Here is a 21,383-nt window from a genome sequence, read left to right on the forward strand (position 1 = left end):
TCATGTCCGCCTGCACCTGCCGCTTGTGCTCTACACTAGCATCTTTCTCCCACTGACTGGGTCCTAACCGCCTCTGGGCAAGTCTCCCGCTCTCAAGTTATCCCCGGTGATTTCTAAGTTACTGGGGTCACACTCCCAGTGGTCCCACAGATCCTAGAAAGCGCTCACAGACCCAATACACAAACCACCAGGATTCTTAGTCAGTCCAGACAATCAGAGTCAATAAACTAAAAAGTTTATTGTTATAAAAATATTGAACAGTGAACTATCAAAACAGATGGAACAAAAACAGCACACAATAACAGGTAACTGAATATGGATCATTATTAAAGCTATCTAAATATTTAGTCACGACCTGGATAGTGCCTGTGGAGTACAGGAAATATAGCTGCTCACAGCTTACAGAATATAACTGCTCACAGGGTCTCAGTAAAGAGATCTTTCTCTCTCTGCTCCCTGGCTGAAACTGGAGAAAAATCCAGTATTTCCAGACTGGATTTGAACTCCTGGGCCAATAAGAGCCCAGAACAGCAGATTTTAACAGTATATTGCAGATACTTCCTCTCTGTTCTAAACTAAAGAAAGAACAATCACTATCTGCCACAGTTTTACAACAAGAAAGCTCCACCTGCTGGCCAATAGGGAAATACACTTCAAGAAATAATTAGTACAGTTTGTAGGTTTAAAAACACATTGTTTTGTCGCAATTCCCATTAAGGGTAGTGTGTCGTGTAGGCAATTGGGAGCAGGGGCCTGGGTTTGGGGAGGGAAGGAGCAGTGATCTGCAGAGAAAATGATCTTACTGAACTCTGAATCTAAGGTCCCTCTTCAACTGCTTGGGGCCAGATTTAAGGATTTTCCAAAAGTCCCCTGGTGCTTTTTGCATATCCATTTCTTTTGGAACACTTCTTTTTACTTGGCACCATGTTCATGCATTTCACTATCTCATGTAATTTCACATGTGCACTGGTGAACTGTGTGTCAGCATCTTTGTGCAATTTGGATCCTAATTTCATCATGCTTTAAGGAAGCTACATGTAGGAGTGGAGAGTAACGTAATGGTTAGTGCAGTGGCCTTTGAATCAGGGTAACAAGATTCAGTTCTGATTGCAGCTCCTTGTGACTCTGGGCAAGTCACCCTCCATCACCCCAGATACAAAATAAGTGCCTGTATATAATATGTAAACTGCTTTGATTGCCACCACAGAAAGGTGGTATGTTAAATCCCATCCTCCTTCCCTTAATATGTTTTTTTTTCAAATTCTGTATTAAATTCTGTATTTATAAAATTTAAACAGTATAATCAAGTAATTACTTGTACAGAAAGCTAAATAAGAAAATAAAGTTCAAAACAGGGGAGAACCCCCCCCCCCCCTCCAAATGAGGAAATCAAATCTATGTAGTAATAGCTAAAATCCACTTTAAGGGGATCCAATATTAAATGGAGACCAAAATAATCCTCTAAACAAAGGAAATTAAAGAAAATTAGCTTTGCACCAAATGAAAAGGAGAGAACACAAAGCTTATAGACTGCCCACTACATTCTGACTGCATGTGTGTTGATGTGTCGAGTGGTGCTTAGATAGCAACTCTGACTGTGAAGAATTAAGGTCAGTGCTGGGCAGACTGGTCTGTGTCCCATATATGGAAAAGACAGTTTGGGATGGGCTGGAGGGGGCTTAGATGGAAACTCCAGCAGTTGAAACATGAGGACAGTAGCGAGCAGATTTCTACAGTCTGTGTTCCGTATGACAAGACGGGTTGGGATAGGCTGGAGTGGGCTTAGACGACAACTTCCGTAGTTGGAACATAAGAGCAGTGCTGGTTGGACTTCTACAATCTATGTCCCAGAAATAAGTACATAAGTATTGCCATACTGGGAAAGACTAAAGGTCCATCAAGCCCAGTATCCTGTTTCCAACAGTGGCCAATCCCGGTCACAAATACCTGGCAAGATCCCAAAAAAGTACAAAAACATTTTATAATGCTTATCCCAGAAATAGTGGATTTTCCCCAAGTCCATTTAATAATGGTCTATGGACTTTTCCTTTAGGAGGCTGTCCAAACCTTTTTTAAACTCTGCTAAGCTAACCGCCTTTACCACATTCTCTGGCAACAAATTCCAGTTTAATGTCACGTGCACGAGGACCTTGGCACACTGTCAGGCTTCTTCCCCGGGAGCACTGGTTTCGTGAGTCCTTGGACCACTACCGTGGAGCGGCAGTGGCAGGCAAGATCACCTACAAGGTAGAGATAAGACAAGACTGGACCGGAACTCCGGACTGGAGTTCTACACTGGAATACTCGGAACTGGAACTCACCGGACAGGTGCGCACTGGAGTGGGGCCCGCTGGACTGGACACACTGGAGTGGCCCTACTGGACAGGAACATACAGGAGTGAAACCCGCTGGACTGGAACACACTGGAGCGGAACTGGAACACCCTGGACCTAGGCTTCACCTACACTTGACTGCCTTCCCCCTCGGGTTGAGCCCTCAGGTTCTGGCAGCCGGTAGGACTTACAGGAACAGCAGGAATGAAGATCCAGGAGTGCCCCCTGGCACCTAGGTGAAGGCAAGGCAGACAAGCAGGAACTGTCCGGGTTCTGGCAGTCAGCAGGAATCAACACAATGACTAGTAGACTGTACCCAGGCTAATAGGAACGCTATACCCAGGCAACCAGTCATACACAGGAACATACACAGAGCAAACTCAGGAGACTTAGAAAAGCTATACACCAGCTAACAACAAAGCTGTGCCCAAGCTAACAAGTCATGCACTGGAAACATACACAGAGCAAACTCAGGAGACTTAGTAAAGCTATACACCAGCTAACAACAAAGCTGTGCCCAAGCTAACAAGTCATGCACTGGAAACAGACACAGAGCAAACTCAGAAGACTTAGTAAAGCTATACACCAGCTAACAACAAAGCTGTGCCCAAGCTAACAAGTCATACACAGGAAACAAACACAGAGAACTAGCAGAGCTAGACACAGAAGGGTAGGAAACCCATAGAGCAATAAACACAGAAGGGCTGAAACCCTACAAGCGATAAACACAGAAGGGCTGAAAACCCACAGAAGGGTAGGAGACCCACAGAGCAATAAACACAGAAGGGCTGAAACCCTACAGAGCCATAACCACAGAAGGGCTGAAAACCCACAGAAGGGTAGGAGACCCACAGAGCAAATAACACAGAAGAGCTGGAAGCCCACAGAACAATAAACACAGAAGGGCAGAAAACCCACAGAGCAAAAGACAAGGAAAGCAAACGGTGCTAACAGCACACTAACCTCGGGACCTAAGGCACTGCGGAGGAAATGGCAATGCAAAGGCCAGGACTGTAGTTTCCAAGTCACTAATAAAGCCCTTCAACACCAGAGCCACAGGTGCAGCAATCACCTTGCAACCAAACAGAGGCTTGACACACAAAGCAGTCATCCCATAGGAAGGAACAGCGGGAGCCATCTTGGATACTGGCAAGCAGGAGGAAGCGGCAGCCATCTTGGAAGAGGCAAAGCCCACACAGGTGAGATTCAGTAGGGCAATCAGCACACAGAGCCAGAGAGAAACTAAGACAGAGACAGACACAGAGACAAGCAGAAGCCAGCACAGCCACTGACTCCCAGAAACAGGGTAAGTATGAGGGTGGTCACGGCCACAGACGTGACAGTACCCCCTCCTCAAGACCCCCCTCTCGGTCTCCCTGAGGAGGTCAGGTGTCCAGGGGTAACTGTGGTGAAACCTTCTGATCGGTTTCAACCCCCAGACATGGATCACTGGACTGGAAGTCACAAAGAAGTTCAAAACTGGCAGACAGGAGCGGAACTTGTCAACAGGAGGCTCCTTCCAATCACCGCTGGGCCAACTCAGGAACTTGGATGCATCAAGAGGAACCACATTCAAAAGGCACCCTTCTCCGAGGGAACCCAGACTGAACTCAGGAAGCAAACCGAGACTGGGACCCGGACTAGAGTCAATAAGCAAACCGGAACTGGGACCCAGGCGGGCGTCAGAAGCTTGACTGGAACTGGAACTCAGAGCAGACTCAGCATCTTGGCTGGAAGTGGAACTAGGAACGGACTCAGCATCTTGGCTGGAACTGGAGCTCGGAGCAGGGTCAGCATCTTGGCCGGAACTGGAACTTGGAACTGGCTCAGCATCTTGGCTGGAACTGGAGCTCGGAGCAGGGTCAGCATCTTGGCTGGAACTGGAACTTGGAACAGACTCAGCATCTTGGCTGGAACTGGAGCTCGGAGCAGGGTCAGCATCTTGGCTGGAAGTGGAACTTGGAACGGACTCAGCATCTTGGCTGGAACTGGAGCTCGGAGCAGGGTCAGCATCGTGGCTGGAACTGGAACTCGGAGCAGGCTCAGCATCGTGGCTGGAACTGGAACTCGGAGCAGGCTCAGCATCTTGGCTGGAACTGGAACTCGGAGCAGGTGCAGCATCTTGGCTGGAACTTGGAAGAGATTCAGCTGCAAGGCTGGATGCCCCCCTCTGGCCGGACTGGGACGTCTCTCTAACATTAGCTTCAGGCAGCGTCTGCCGAGCAGGGTTCAAGAGGAGACGGCCCTGGGATCCCCAGAGCATGCTAGCAGGCTGAAATGCAGAAAATGGGTTTCTCCGGGCCCCAAGCCGTTGAACACATCTTCTCTCAGCTATTGCTTCGGACTGAACAGGAGCTGCACCGGGACCGGGACCCGGACTGGTATCAGAAGCTTGACTGGCAGGGCCCCTCAAACTGGACTCAGGAGCTTGGCTGGGAGCGCCCCGCGAACTGGACTTTAACTGAGGCTTGACAGAACACACCCTTTGGACAGGGATCGGAGGCTCGAGCGGAAGCGCCACTCGAACTGGCCTTCGGAGCTTGATTGGAGGTACCCTCCAGACTGGAAGCGGAGGTGCCACCTGAACCACCCTGTGGACTGGCATCGGAGGCTTGGTTAGAAGCCCCCCTCGAACTGGACTTAGTGGCTTGACTGGACGGGTCACTTGAACAAGAACCGGAGACTTGACCCGAAGCGCCACTTGCAAAGGAATCTGAGGCTCCATCGAAGGCTTCCCTCGGACTGGACTTGGAGACTTCAAAGGGCGTGCCACTTGAACGAGGACTGGAGGCTCGACCTGGAGCGCCACTTGCATAGGAATCTGAGGCTCCGTCAGAAGCACCCCACGGACTGGACTCAGAGGTTTCAGAGGGCGTGCCAGTTGAACGAGGACTGGAGGCTCGACCTGGAGCTCCACTCGAACAGGAATCCAAGGCTCCATCGAAAGCCTCCCTCGGACTGGACTCGGAGCCTTAAGTGGCATCGTTACTTGGACTTGAATTGGAGGTTCAGTATGAAGCATCCCCTGGACTGGACTCAGGCTCTTAAGCGGCCGCGCTACTTGAACTGGGGTCAGGGGCTTGGTCCGACGCCTCACTCGGCCCGTCCTCAGAGACCTGGTCAGGACCGTCCCTCGGAACGAACTCAGAGGCTTAACTGGCGGCTTCACTCGAACCGGAATTGAAGGCTCCACTTGAAACTCTCCTTGGACTGGACTCAGCGCCGGTGGACTGGAATCCCGAATAGGAACTAACCCGCTATGGTACCGCAGGCTGCTCTGCTGAGGAGACCAGAGCGGAGGAATTCCCCGGCGTCTTCTTTCGGCCTCAGCTTCTGGAGTATCCCGCAGAGCTGGCTCCTCCAGGAGTCTGAGGCGGTACTCACAGAGCGAGATAGCAGGATTCATGTCAGAGACTGGGCTATGGCGGACCAGACGCCACCAGAAACGCTTTCTTTCAGCTGCTGCTTCAGGAGTAGCCTTCAGGGCTGGATCAGACAAAAGTTTATCTCGGTACTCCCGAAGCGTCATAAAAGGACCCAAAAAAGAAACTGGGCTGACATAAAGATCAGAGTCAAAATCAGAAACTGCACCCGGATTGTCCACAGGGAACGAAGCTGTGGACAGGTAGCCAACCTGGACGGCTGATCTTGCCGGACTCATGGCCTTTGCATTCTGTCACGTGCACGAGGACCTTGGCACACTGTCAGGCTTCTTCCCCGGGAGCACTGGTTTCGTGAGTCCTTGGACCACTACCGTGGAGCGGCAGTGGCAGGCAAGATCACCTACAAGGTAGAGATAAGACAAGACTGGACCGGAACTCCGGACTGGAGTTCTACACTGGAATACTCGGAACTGGAACGCACCGGACAGGTGCGCACTGGAGTGGGGCCCGCTGGACTGGACACACTGGAGTGGCCCTACTGGACAGGAACATACAGGAGTGAAACCCGCTGGACTGGAACACACTGGAGCGGAACTGGAACACCCTGGACCTAGGCTTCACCTACACTTGACTGCCTTCCCCCTCGGGTTGAGCCCTCAGGTTCTGGCAGCCGGTAGGACTTACAGGAACAGCAGGAATGAAGATCCAGGAGTGCCCCCTGGCACCTAGGTGAAGGCAAGGCAGACAAGCAGGAACTGTCCGGGTTCTGGCAGTCAGCAGGAATCAACACAATGACTAGTAGACTGTACCCAGGCTAATAGGAACGCTATACCCAGGCAACCAGTCATACACAGGAACATACACAGAGCAAACTCAGGAGACTTAGAAAAGCTATACACCAGCTAACAACAAAGCTGTGCCCAAGCTAACAAGTCATGCACTGGAAACATACACAGAGCAAACTCAGGAGACTTAGTAAAGCTATACACCAGCTAACAACAAAGCTGTGCCCAAGCTAACAAGTCATACACAGGAAACAAACACAGAGAACTAGCAGAGCTAGACACAGAAGGGTAGGAAACCCATAGAGCAATAAACACAGAAGGGCTGAAACCCTACAAGCGATAAACACAGAAGGGCTGAAAACCCACAGAAGGGTAGGAGACCCACAGAGCAATAAACACAGAAGGGCTGAAACCCTACAGAGCTATAAACACAGAAGGGCTGGAAACCCACAAGCGATAAACACAGAAGGGCCGAAAACCCACAGAAGGGTAGGAGACCCACAGAGCAAATAACACAGAAGAGCTGGAAGCCCACAGAACAATAAACACAGAAGGGCAGAAAACCCACAGAGCAAAAGACAAGGAAAGCAAACGGTGCTAACAGCACACTAACCTCGGGACCTAAGGCACTGCGGAGGAAATGGCAATGCAAAGGCCAGGACTGTAGTTTCCAAGTCACTAATAAAGCCCTTCAACACCAGAGCCACAGGTGCAGCAATCACCTTGCAACCAAACAGAGGCTTGACACACAAAGCAGTCATCCCATAGGAAGGAACAGCGGGAGCCATCTTGGATACTGGCAAGCAGGAGGAAGCGGCAGCCATCTTGGAAGAGGCAAAGCCCACACAGGTGAGATTCAGTAGGGCAATCAGCACACAGAGCCAGAGAGAAACTAAGACAGAGACAGACACAGAGACAAGCAGAAGCCAGCACAGCCACTGACTCCCAGAAACAGGGTAAGTATGAGGGTGGTCACGGCCACAGACGTGACATTTAATTACACGTTGAGTGAAGAAAAGTTTCTCCGATTCGTTTTAAATTTACTACATTGTAGCTTCATCACATGCCCCCTAGTCCCAGTATTTTTTGGAAAGCGAAACAGACGCTTCACATCTACCCGTTCAACTTCACTCATTATTTTATAGACCTCTATCATATCTCCCCTCAGCCGCCTTTTCTCCAAGTTGAAGAGCCCTAGCCGCTTTAGCCTTTCCTCATAGGGAAGTCGTCCCGTCCCCTTTATCATTTTTGTCGCCCTTCTCTGCACCTTTTCTAATTCCACTATATCTTTTTTGAGATGCGGCGACCAGAATTGAATACAATATTCAAGGTGCAGTCGCACCATGGAGTGATACAAGGAAAGACCAGGATCAAGTATTTCATACCACATTCATTGTTGGTTTAATCATGAATTGATAAATGAGTGTCACTGTTGGGCAGTTCAGGTCTTTGTCTGCCATCATCTACTATGTTACTATGTTATTGTTGCAGATGTTAGATGGTATGTTAATTAGAAAAGGGTCTCAGGTACAGTTTGGCTGGAGCAAAGATTGACATGATATTTCAGCCAGTGGCAATTCTTGAGTAACCTGGATTTTGCCAGGCATTCTTGGACAGATGATGCTCTGTGGGTCAGTCAGTAAGTGTTTCACTTTTTATCATGTTTTGACCACGAGAGTATCTCAGAAATAGGATGAATGAATCACAAAAGTAAAGAAAACATGTAATTGTGGTACAGGGGGTGAAACAGGCTTGATGGGTGGTAAACTAACAAGTTTGGCATGAGACCAGTACTGCATCTTACAAATTATAGCAAAAATTCACAGTACTGGGATTTGTGTTATGTTTTTATTAATAAATATAAACCAAAAAGAATATAATATGATACTTTATTTTACTAACTTAATACATTTGAGGGTCAGTATTCAAAGGGACTCTATTTTGTTTATTATTTTGGATTTAGCTCACAGCTTTTTCAGTAGTAGCTCTAGGTGGGCTGCATTCAGGTACACTAACAGGGGCATTTTCGAAAGAGAAGGGTGCCCATCTTCCTACACAAATCGGGAGATGGGCGTTCTTCTCTCAGGGTCGCCCAAATCGTCATAATCGAAAGCCGATTTTTGGCGTCCTCAACTGCAGTCCGTCGCGGAGACGACCAAAGTTCACGGGGGTGTGTCGGAGGCGTAGCGAAGGCGGGACTGGGGCATGCTTAAGAGATGGGCGTCCTCGGCCGATAATGGAAAAAAGAAGGGCATCCTTATGAGCATTTGGTCGACTTTACTTGGTCCATTTTTTTTCACGACCAAGCCTCAAAAAGGTGCCCAAACTGACCAGATGACCACAGGAGGGAATCAAGGATGACCTCCCCTTACTCTCCCAGTGGTCACCAACCCCCTCCCACCCTAAAAAAAATTAAAGTTTTTTTTTGCCAGCCTCTATGCCAGCCTCAAATGTCATACCCAGCTCCCCGAGAGCAGTATGCAGGTCCCTGGAGCAGTTTTAGTGGGTGCAGTGCACTTCAGGCAAGTGGACCCAGGCCCATCCCCCCCCTACCTGTTACACTTGTGCTGGTAAATGTGAGCCCTTCAAAACCCATCTGAAACCCACTGTACCCACATGTAGGTGCCCCCCTTCACCCCTTAGGGCTATGGTAGTGGTGTACAGTTGTGGAGAGGGGGGTTTGGGGGGCTCAGCACTGAAGGTAAGAAAGCTATGCACCTGGGAGCAATTTATGAAGTCCACTGCAGTGCCTCCCTAGGGTGCCTGGTTGGAGTCCTGGCATGTCAGGGAGACCAGTGCACTACGAATGTTGGCTCCTCCCATGACCAAAGGGCTTGGATTTAGTCGTTTCTGAGATGGGTGTCCTCGGTTTCCATAAACCAGGGACGACCATCTCTAAGTTCGACCTAAATGTTGAGATTTGGGCGTCCCCGACTGTATTATCAAAACGAAAGATGGACGCCCATCTTGTTTCGATAATAGCGGTTTCCCTGCCCTTCGTCGGGATGTCCTTAGAGATGGGCGCCCTTAGAGATGGTCGTCCCCGTTTGATTATGCCCTTCCATGGCACCCTTTTACTAAATTGCAGTAGGCTGTAGCATGTGCCTGCCATGGGATGCACTGAGGCATCCCATGGTAGTGTGCTGATCGCCACATACTAATCCCACACTAAGTAAGGTTTTATTTTTTAGTGCAGGAGGCGTGTTCATGGGTGGAGAGTAGCTTGATTAATGTGAGATTTATGCAGGAGCCTTACTGCCTAGTAAATAAGTATCGGTAAGGGCTCCCGGTGGTAAAATGGCCATATTTGTCATTTTTCCCGTGATAGCCTAACGCTAAAGTGGCGTCAGCTCATGGGAAACCCACATGCTAAAAGTAGTGCAGGACACTTTTTAGCGTGGCTTAGTAAAAGGGCCCCTGAATATTTCCCTGTCCCCAGAGAGCTGTTTACTAAGCCTCGCTAGCAGCTGCCTTGTTCTAATGCCGACACAGCCCCTTCGGTTTGAACGGGCTGTGTCAGCAATTCCGCATGGCAGCCACTAGTGCGGCTTAGTAAACAGGGGGGTACGTTTGTATCTGAGACAATGTTTGGAAACAGCAGTGATGCTTTGCCTTGTATTGACACAAGTGACAGAACTTCAGGATGTAGGCCGCAGTCTCCAGTTCTTTAGGCAGCCAGTACGGCCCACTTACTGTGAAGCACATGGCAGAAGACTCTCCAACATGCATTTTGCTTCATTTCAGTCATGACTTACAGGGCAAGGGAAGTCCGCAAGTGCTGCATGGATGGAGTCCACGAGTATCCTGTGTATGAGACATGTGAAAGCAGGCTTAAGCGTGTGGGCAAATGGCCTGGTAAATACTGCAGAGATGCATTTTTAAGCTGCTGTCAACTGGCCAACAAACTACGAGCAACTGAGATGGGTGCAGTGCTGATCCTGGCAAGAATGGGTATGTTTCATAGCTGTCTAAATGCTTTTATCTATCTATCTATCTATCTATCTATCTATCTATCTATCTATCTATCTATCTATCTATCTATCTATCTATCTATCTATCTATCTATCTATCTATCTATCTATCTATCTATCTATCTATCTGTCACATTTTCCAAACAGGTTTGGTTCGATGTGGCTTACAGTTCGGTAGCAGAGGTAGAGAGGTACATTTTAGGATTATAGAGGTAGGGAGGTACATTTTAAGATTGTAAATGGGGGTGTAGGGGATCAAGGGAGAGGTCTCAGTTGTGAAAAGAGGGGTTAGGTGGTAGACAGAGTGTCGTGAAGTGTCTATTAGCATCTCATGAGGTGAATTGTAGCAGAGGACGTACATCTCCCCTTACGTTCCTGCCCGAAACTTCCGTTCACAGGACAAATCCCTCCTCTCATTACCCTTCTCCACCACCGCCAACTCCAGGCTCCGCTCATTCTGTCTCGCCTCACCCTATGCTTGGAACAACCTTCCCGAGCCCTTACGCCAAGCCCCCTCCCTGCCCATCTTCAAGTCTTTGCTTAAAGCCCACCTCTTCAATGCTGCGTTCTGCACCTAACTCTTACCGTTCAGTAAATCCAGACTGCCCCAATTTGACTGCCCCTATCAGACTGACCGTTCACTTGTCTTCTAGATTGTAAGCTCTTTGAGCAGGGACTGTCCTTCTATGTTAAATTGTACAGCACTGCGGAACCCTAGTAGCGCTTTAGAAATGTTAAGTAGTAGTAGTAGTAGTAGTGTTCGGGGTTTGGTTACTCGGGTTCCTGGTTTTATAAGGTGATACCCTTTTACTGGACTAACATAATATTTCTTTGCCAGCTTTTTGAGTTGGTGAAGGGAGAACAACTCCTGAAAGCTAGTGAACAAATTCATGAAGACAGTGCAATAATCTTTTTTACTTTTGCTTCTCTTTATTTCCACATATTGATGTAGACTAACAGCATAACCACAAGACTATTATAAGAAAACAAAGCCAAATCTAAATTACAATGTACCTGCTTCCCCACATCATTTACAATGTATTGTAAGCCACACTGAACCCGCAAATAGGTGGGAAAATGTGGCATACAAATGCAACAAAATAAATAAATAAATGTACCTTTCTTTTCTCTTCTCTTCTTCAGCTCGTGGTCACTATTGTGTGAATGTCTGTGTATCTGCTTCGTGCCTCCTCTGCTAATCGTTTTTGTGTTTGATGTTCTGTCTTATCTGCAACAAATTCTGAGGCCATGTCAGAGAATCCACAAGGATCCTGACTGGGGTATATTTGTGGGGATCCACATACATGTGCCCTGTTACCTCTGCGGCTAAAGTTAGGACAGCCTGAATACTATTCTAAATTTAGTCACTTACCTAAGTGGTGGTGGTCTGAATATAGTCTTAACTGGTTAGCTCCTGGCTCCTTCTATGCTCTGCCTAAGTTCCACCCATGGACTGCCCCAGCACTAACCAGACAGTGCAGGGGCAGTCCATGGTGATATACAGTGGCACTTTCTGGTTAAGTCCTCCTATATATAACTGAGTTATCTCTGTGATAAATTGTACCATACTTTGTGTTATCTCAGTGATACTTGTACCATACCTTGCAAGCCGCACTGAACCTGCTATCGAGCGGGAAAGAGCAGGGTATAAATGCTATAAATAAATAAATAAGTGCCACTGAATATGAGCACTTAGGTGGTCAGAAATGATTTAATGGGGCAGGAGCCTCTCCTGCCCGGTTACATTGCTCTGACTGTTGGGCCCAGCAATTTAGTAACAGGGTGCCTGGTACAAACGTAATCTATGAAGGAACGTAGATGCCTATTTTCCTTTATAGAATCCTAGAGTGACTGGGTATAAATGCATGTAACAGGCACGAGCAATTATGCCAGCTGTAGAGCTGGGTGTAAGCGATCACACCCAAATGTATGAGTTGTGCACATAACTTGCAATATACTATAAGTACCCATGTAAGTGGGAGTTCCGCCTAGACTTCACCCATATGTATGCACTATGGGACCCTTTTACTGAGCTGCATTAAATGCTGACGTGCTTAATGCAGGAAAAATGGCCTAATGCAAGATGCACTAAATCATTCTGCATTTGTTTTGACATTTGCATGCGCTAAGTGTGCAGTAATTATTTTTATTTTTGGAGGACACATGCCAGGGGTGGAGAATGAGTATTTAAATTCATCTAGCACGTTGAAAATTACCGCTCTGCTAACTGGTTAGCATGTTGATAATGCGGGAGCCGTTAGTGCCTCATAAATAGGAGGCGGTAAGTGCTCCCGTGTTCATTTTTTTAAATGGCCACATGCTGATGTTATTATTAGCACACGGCCAGATATTTAACAAATAGAAAAATGTCTCTTTTACAGTCACTCTAGAAATGGGTTTAGCGCATGGGAAGGACCTGCTTGGGTATGGATGAACTAAACCCATGTACTAGTGCACCTTAGTAAAAGGGCAGCTATGTAATTTGTAGTCGTATTGACAGAATAGTGCTTAGGTGGCATTTTCACACCTATGTGTGTGTACAGGCATGTATAAATGGCATTATTCTAAACATTGAAAAAAAGGGGAGTGGGAAATGAACCACGGACTGCAGAGATGATAGGGACAATCTGGATACTTGAGAAGATTTATTGATCAAAGACCCGATAGAGTACCATGTTTCGGTTGGTGGCCTGCCTCAGGGGTCTTTAAAAAGACTTTGGTTGCGTTGTTGTGGGTCTATCGATAGAAAGTCTGAATTATTCTAAACATTTACATGTTCAACAGGCGTGTAATTGTTAGCACCTATTTTACAGATTTGGCACCAGAGAGGGTTGAATGCATTTTCCTGTATCTCTGCTTCTCACACAGCAGGATAAATTGAGGGGGAAGGGGGAGGAGTCCTGGCTATGCCTAGGCAACAAACTCCACAAAAGCAGGGCCGCTGAATATCACCACAGACCGCTACAGTGAAAGTCGGCAATTTTGCAGCAGGTCCAGGGGTGGAATCAGCACTTATGTGGTTAAGTGCCAATATTCAGCACCTAAGGGGTCCTTTTACTAAGGTGTGCTAATGGATTTGGTTGCACGCTAATGATGGGCATCTTATCATTTAGCACATGCTAATCATTAGTGTGCACTAAATCTGTTATACGTGTCACTTAGCTAGATAAGTGCTGAATATTGCAGTTAACCGCCTAACAGATAAGTTGGCCACTTAAACCCGGATATTTGGTGTCAGTGCTACCCAGACAAGGCTCAGCATCGAATATGCAGGAATAATGCCGCTGGGGCTAAAAAAAGCTCCACGCTGCTGGCTGAGTATCTACTCATCTATATTTATTTGTAGTGTCCTAACAAATCTGTATATTTATGCATTTATCTATGCAAACAAAAAAAGCAACACTAGGCCTTCAAGACTAGGACAACAGGAGTACTTTATTGACAGGTGACCCGACACGGGCCGTGTTTCGGCGTCAAGTGACGCCTGCCTCAGGGGTCGAGATTTGGTTCTGCAGTATTTAAATCATTTAGGTCAAATGCCTTAACATATTAAAGTGTTTAATACAGTGGCGTAGCCAGACCTGAGATTTTGGGTGGGCCCAGATCTAATATGGGTGGGCACGCAGTGTCTATATAAGTATGAGCAGTGTCTCTTGGGATCCTACAAAATAATGCCTTAGAATTCACTTGATGATGGATTTCTAAGTACTCTGCCCAACAGCTGCCCTGCATCAGTATAACCACATACATACTTAATGGAAAAATTGATATTTTTAAATATAATTACATTATCCCACAATCTCTCCACTGCAAAATGCTATACACAAACTTGTGCAAAAACACACTCATATCCTTACTAAACCATAACAGCACTAATTCCAAGGACAGGACGAGCTACAACCTTATGCTTGAAAAGGCAGAACTGTAATTACATGAGGCTCTAAAACACCAATACACTACCTCGTGAAAAAAAGCAAAACAAAAAGGGCTAGCAGAATACTGCACCTTGATCATACATGAAAAACACATGACACAACAGACATGACACAAGGAACTAGAAATCAAAAAATATGAAGGCAAAATACTGAACTGGAAAGTTAACTCAAGAAGTCAGACTCAGCATGCAAAAGCAGACATATTCCAATTAATAAAATAAAATACTTTTTCTACCTTTGTTGTCTGATCTATTCGCTTTGATAAAATTATGATGTAAAAAAAACCCCAAATTTATTACCTGCTGCTGGGCTGGCAGCTGCTGCTGCTGCTTGGCACTGGCAGTAAAGTTACCTGGGGCCGAGACAGGAACTCGAGTCCGATCCAATTCTCGAATGATCTCTTCTTCTCAATTCGAACTTTTGAAGACCACCTTTCTTTCCCAATTCCCACGTTTCCAGGGAGGGCAGGGCCAGGCTGAAGCTCGCACAACCCTGCGTGCGTGTGTGCATGTGGCCATATGCACCTAATTTTTTAGCCTGCCAGTGCCCTCCCTCAGACCACATCATGAGCGAGCGGAGGAGCCAAGCGGAACGCGAGCAAAGCTGAGAGCACACCGCCGCGTACAGCCACGTCCGGGTCCGCTACCGCGTAGGAGGATAGATGTGTGGATAACCACGACGGCGATGCGGATCCACTCTCTCTAAGCCCGAAGGTAGGTGGGCTGAATCAGATCGATTATCGCGTCTGAGTCTGAGCGCGGGTGCCTGCGATGTGACGTACGCTAGGCTGTTTGTATGCGCTTGGGTGGTGGGAGGGCCTGAAATCGGAGTCTGTGGAGAGGAGAGATCAGCTGTCAGAGCGCCGTGGGTGCCGTCTCTGCCCTCAAGTTAGTCTGCTGCGCTGCTGCTGCAGTTGTGTGGCGCTTGAGTGGGCGGGCCTGTGCCGAAATTGGGTGGGCCTGGGCCCACCCAGGCCCACCCGTAGCTACGCCCCTGGTTTAATATGGTACTTGTAAAAGCCTTCTCCTGTGTAAAGATAGCCGTTTATCTTTACACAGGAGAAGGCTTTTACAAGTACCTTTTTTTCGCGTAGCAGCGAACATTTTCAACGATAACACTTTAATGTGTGAAGGCATTTGACCTAAATGATTTAAATACTGCAGAACCAAATCTCGACCTCTGAGGCAGGCGCCATTTGACGCCAAAACACGGCCCGTGTCGGGTCACCTGTCAATAAAGTACTCCTGTTGTCCTAGTCTTGAAGGCCCAGTGTTGCTTTTTTTGTTTGTATACTTTGTTTGTATGCTGTATTACCCTCTCTATTTGTCTTGCATTTATCTATATAAATGTACTAATACTTCCTTTATTCAGTTATATATCCATGCTACTAAAGCTCAGAATGGACCACAATAAGATAGGAACAAGCTCCATCTAAACTTTAGTTAAATGAAACCAAAATTTCACCTCCCCACAATTCTCTGCAGATAGAATTCTCTTTGTTTTTCCAGAAATGAGGACCATTCTTGATGTAGATGAACCAGAAGTTCGAAGCTACTTCCCAGAAAGCTGGATGTGGGAAGTCCATCAAATTACTGACAGGTGATAACTATATTTTAATATTAGCTTGGGTCTTTTTTTTAGTGTACCCTGAGTGATAAATCCATAATTATAATTATAATGATAAGTCCACTCTGCAAACTTCACTTACCTAGGAACGAAATGGTGGAACTCCTTACCACCCCAAAAAAGAAATATACAGGAATATGCTAGATTCCTCAAAATCCTCAAATCGTTCCTATTCAAACCCCACAAAGAACAACTTTATCTGAAACAACTAATTACCTGAATTGGTTATTACTCTATTTACCATTAACCTTCTCTTTGCTTCATGTACAATTTCGCATTCATTATAGATTTTCTAAATGTTAAACATCCATAGCTATCCCAGTACGTTTATGATACTGTATTGTAAAATTACTTTCTTATGCATTATTCTTTGTTATGTATCCTATACTGTTTATTGTAAGCCACATTGAACTCAAACTTGTTTGGGAAACAGGGCCCTAAGATTTAGAGTTTTGTTGTATTAGGTGGCTGTGTCTTCAGTAGTTAAGTGTTCTTCTTTTACAGAGGTAAGCGGTTAAGACTATTTCATAACCTGGAAGCAGGCTGCACACTGAAACAACGTAGTTGTTTTGTAGGTATTGGATGTTTTGAAATTAAGTTAGCGCTGCCTGCTTCTGTATTAAGTAACTGCTTTTGTTTACGATTATTGTTTTGTGAGGATTTTACAAATTATAACTTAGAATGCTGTAATAAAGTATGGTTTGATAGGGAGGAGGTGGACTGACAAATGATTGAAAAATATATATGAGAAGGTTTTGGACTTGTGAGAGGTCCATTAACCTATATCTCCATAACTAATGTCTTTCTACCTTATGTTTTATGTATAGTACTAGTGGAAAAGGCCCGTTTCTGAAACCAATGAAACGGGCGCTAGCCAGTTTTTTTTTTTTTACTGCAATTAATGTTTTGTAAGGGTTTGAACTGAGGGGGGGGGGGGGGGGGGGGGGGGAGAGGTCTGCATCGTTGTAGGTGTGTGGTGTCTGTGATTGTGTGATACGGGAGTGGGGTTTGTGAGGAGGAGTGAATGGGGTTCCTGCATGAGTGTGTGTGAGTCGCACAGAGACTGTGACAGGGTTGCTGCTGCTTTTCTGGTAGGGGGTGGCAAGGTGCTTGGAGGTTGTTCAGTGTTGCAGGGTTGTGGTGGGGGGTCAGCCGTTTGTAAGAGTGGTGTTTTCATTTTATGTGCTGGGGTTTTTTTTTGGAGGGGTGAGGTGAGGTGGAATGAGTGTGTGTGTGAGGAACTGAGGGGGGGAGAGGTCTGCATCGCTGTAGGTGTGTGGTGTCTGTGATTGTGTGATACGGGAGTGGGGTTTGTGAGGAGGAGTGAATGGGGTTCCTGCATGAGTGTGTGTGTATCGCACAGAGAGTGTGACAGGGTTGCTGCTGCTTTTCTGGTAGGGGGTGGCAAGGTGCTTGGAGGTTGTTCAGTGTTGCAGGGTTGTGGTGGGGGGGGGGGGTCAGCCGTTTGTAAGAGTGGTGTTTTCATTTTATGTGCTGGGTTTTTTTTTTGGAGGGGTGAGGTGAGGTGGAATGAGTGTGTGTGTGAGGAACTGAAGGGGTGAGAGGTCTGCATCGCTGTGAGTGTGTGGTGTCTGTGATTGTGTGATACGGGAGTGGGGTTTGTGAGGAGGAGTGAATGGGGTTCCTGCATGAGTGTGTGTGTGTCGCACAGAGAGTGTGACAGGGTTGCTGCTGCTTTTCTGGTAGGGGGTGGCAAGGTGCTTGGAGGTTGGTCAGCGTTGCAGGGTTGTGGTGGGGATCAGCTGTTTGTAAGAGTGGTGCTTTCATTGTATGTGCTGTTTTTTTTTTTTTTTTGGAGGGGTGAGGTGAGTTGGAATGAGTGTGTGTGTGTTTGTGTGAGGAACTGATGGGGGGAGAGGTCTGCATCACTGTGGGTGTGTGGTGTCAGTGATTGAGTGATACGGGAGGGGGGGTTTGTGAGGAGGGGTGAACAGGGTTCCTGCATGAGTGTGTGTGTGTCACACAGAGAGAGTGACAGGGTTGCTGCGGCTGGTTGATGCTTTTTTACTGGGAGTTTCTGGCAGGGGGTTTGGATGTTGGGCAGCGTTGCTGTCAGTCACATACCTTGGACAGGTCTCAGATCTGCTTCTCCTCCTTCGCTGTTTGCTACCTTCTTCGCTCGTTTCCCAAAATTTTGGACAGGTCTCAGTTCTTTGCGTGTTGTTTTTCCGCCACTCGGACGTTGCGTTGTCTGAACTGTTTTCCTCTGTGTCGGGCTTTCAACTGTTTGCCTCTGTGTGGTGCCACGCTCTGGCAACTGGTTTCCTTGGTCTCGTGTGGCGCAGTTGCGCGCTTCCAACTGCATTGCACAGCTATGGAGGAGCAGCTTTGAAATTGTTTGTTTTGAAGGCTTTTGGTGTGGGCACGCGATTGGCACGAACTTGTTGTTGTAACGTTCCGCCCTCGACGTCATCATGTTTTGACGCGAGGGCGGGACAGACAGAGATGGTGACAGGGTTACGAATCTAACGAAACTGACGAACCCTTCACTCTAGTGAAGCCACGGAGTCAGCTTCAGAACGTTGGACATGCGTTTTATTATAGTAGAGATTATGTACATTTGTGCATTTATTTGTATATTATTTTTTTAAAAAGCATTACAGCTACCTTTTGCCTGGTTCCCTATATACTTTTTGAATGTTTCATTGTGGGATAAGGTCTTTCCCCCCCTAGTATATATATATGTATATAATAAATGACTGACATTTCTTTGCTTTCACACTGAATACACTAACCTTACAATAATGTTTTTAGATCAGGTCTGAAGGAACTTTCATTCACTCTACCTGATTCCTTGACAACATGGGAAATTGAAGGTGTTGGTCTTTCTAGTGAAGGTAGGCATTGTTTAGTACTGAGATACAGCCCACGCTGACATGACTAGACCTCAGCTCTCACATTTGTGATTTGCTTTATTTATTGCCACTGAAATTATCTTCAACCTTGTGCCTGAGGCAAAGACAGAAGTGAACCTCGAAAATGGTACAATCCAGGGGCGTAGCCAGACAGCAGATTTTGGGTGGGCCTAGGCAAGAAGTGGGTGGGCACCAAGTGTTCTCCCCCCCCAAAAAAAAATATCTAAGCTGGTAGGAAAATGCTTCTCTCCACCTTGGCAGCCTGCAGCAGGCATGGGCTGAAAACAGAGCATTCGCAGGTGCCAGTATCATGGAACACACCATTTTCATTACCATCAGGGGGAAGTCTTCAGCTAGTAGAGCTTGGAATCCCCATCAGCTACTGCTAAACATGTGCTACTGTTGGGTGGGCCTGAGCCCTAAGTGGGTGGACCCCAGCCCACCCAAGCCCACCTGTGGCTACGCCACTGGTACAATCTGGCCCGCTGTAATATTCTCTTGTAGACATAATTCAAATAGAGGCAGCATTAGAGTCTGCCCTCTTGTTGGATATAATTATCTGTTGTCAGGCTCTATACTACATGATTTTGGAGAAAAGCAGTATACTACTACTACTACTACTTAACATTTCTAGAGCGCTACTAGGGTTACGCAGCGCTGTACAAATTAAACAAAGAAGGACGGTCCCTGCTCAAAGGAGCTTACAATCTAAAGAACGAAATGTCAAGTTGGGGCAGTCTAGATTTCCTGGGTAGAGGTGTAGTGGTTAGGTGCCGAAGGCGACATTGAAGAGGTGGGCTTTAAGCAGTGATTTGAAGATTTAAGAAGTGATTTGAAGTATAGAAGGACACTAGTAAGGATGACCCCTCAGAAAGATACTGAAGTGTGTACCCATGTGAGGTAAAGTGTTTGTTTATTACATAGCAACATACTACAGTCCATCCAGTCTGCCCAACAGTCAAAGTCATTATCAGTTCATTATTAAACCAACAATGAATACTGTGATAGCTGCTGAAAGGGGGGGGGGGGGGTAGGGGGGACAAAATTCCCCGGGCGCCGGGCCTTCAAGGGGGGCCTGGCGCCGCAGTCCCACCCATCCTCCGTCGTCGACCATCTGCCACTGGGCCAGGCCGCCTGCAATGAAATCACAGCGCTTTTCACCTCCGTGTGAAAGCACTGCAAGCAGCAGGGCAGCAGATTGCCTCCCTTCGGGCCTCCTTCCCTCCCTGTGTCCCGCCCTTGTCTGATGTAACTTCCGCGAGGGCGGAACACAAGGAGGGAAGGAGGGCCGAAGGGAGGCAATCTGCTGCCCTGCTGCCTGCAGCGCTTTCACACAGAGGTGAGAGGCGCTGTGATTTCAATGCAGGGGGCCCGGCCCGGTGGAGGGGGGTAGGTGGAGGGGGGAGCGGCAGGGGGCACCTTGGGCTTGGGCACTTCCAGAACTGCAACATCCCTTCAAATGGCTTGCGGGTATGCCGAAGCCTCGCCAGCCAAAGAAATACAGTACCCCAGCAGCTCCCCTCCTTCTTGTGAGCTTCTTTAATGCAGAAGATGGCAGCATGCCTCAAGCCGCTGACGCCGGGACTTTTCGTGCATGCTCAGTTCTTGCGTGAACTGAGTATGCTCGTGGAGTCTTGGAGTCCGTGGCTGGAGGCATGCCACCTACTTCTGCATTTAAAAAAGCACTCAAGAAGGAGGGGAGTGGCTGGCGGATCAGCAAAAGGTATGTAGAGTGCACAGGGGAGGGTGAAAGGAGGAGGGAGAAATGTGTTGAATCCCCAGTCCATCCCTAGGTGCCCCCAAAATTGGAGGGATGGCTACACCCCTAGTGTAAAGTATGTATACTTGATCCTGATCTTTCTTTGTTGTTTAAGAGATAAAAAGCAGAACTCTCATAAATTTGCCTATCTGGACATTTGTTTTGAAAACTGACTTTCAGAGGGCTTCAACAAAAGTTATCACAAAACCAGTGGCTATATCCACATTAAAAGATGTCCTTAATGTACAGGAAAAGTGAAATTGGCTTGGATTACAGTGAAACCCCAGCATTAAGCTGTTCTCCTTTTCTCCATTTCTGAGTGTTGGAAGATGAGTGGATCAAGGCCCAACAATAATATATTATGAGAGGTTTGTCACTGTATTTGCAGCCCATAAGGTTAGATCTTCTCTGGAGTTCTTCTGTGTAGGTACTGGCCAGGCTTAACCCTGCTTAGCTTCAGAGATCTGACCCAGTCAGATTCTCCCAGGCCGGTATTATAGGGTCTATGATTACTGTTTTGGTTTACTGACAGTTTTGTTAAATTGGCTCATGCTTCTGTCTTGTAGGTGTGTGTGTTGCTGATCCCGTTAAAGTGCAGGTGTTTAAAGATGTGTTCCTGGACATGCACATACCCTACTCTGTGGTGCGTGGTGAACAGATCGAGCTGCGGGGCTCGGTTTACAACTACCGCGATTTAAGAATGAAGGTAATTGAC

The 21,383-nt window shown here is 47.1% G+C and overlaps 1 protein-coding gene across 1 annotated transcript in view; it reads left to right on the top strand.

The window, feature by feature from the left end:
- Nucleotides 1–21,383, top strand: part of C5 (complement C5) — a 157,731-nt gene that overhangs the window by 61,931 nt on the left and 74,417 nt on the right. The window contains exons 17-20 of the mRNA XM_030207569.1: nucleotides 10,246–10,452; nucleotides 15,916–16,006; nucleotides 18,809–18,891; nucleotides 21,235–21,374. Of these exons, the coding sequence (XP_030063429.1) occupies nucleotides 10,246–10,452; nucleotides 15,916–16,006; nucleotides 18,809–18,891; nucleotides 21,235–21,374 (521 nt within the window). The remainder of the gene's footprint in view (nucleotides 1–10,245; nucleotides 10,453–15,915; nucleotides 16,007–18,808; nucleotides 18,892–21,234; nucleotides 21,375–21,383) is intronic.

This window comes from Microcaecilia unicolor, chromosome 6 (genome assembly GCF_901765095.1).
Source record: "Microcaecilia unicolor chromosome 6, aMicUni1.1, whole genome shotgun sequence".
NCBI lineage: Eukaryota > Metazoa > Chordata > Amphibia > Gymnophiona > Siphonopidae > Microcaecilia > Microcaecilia unicolor.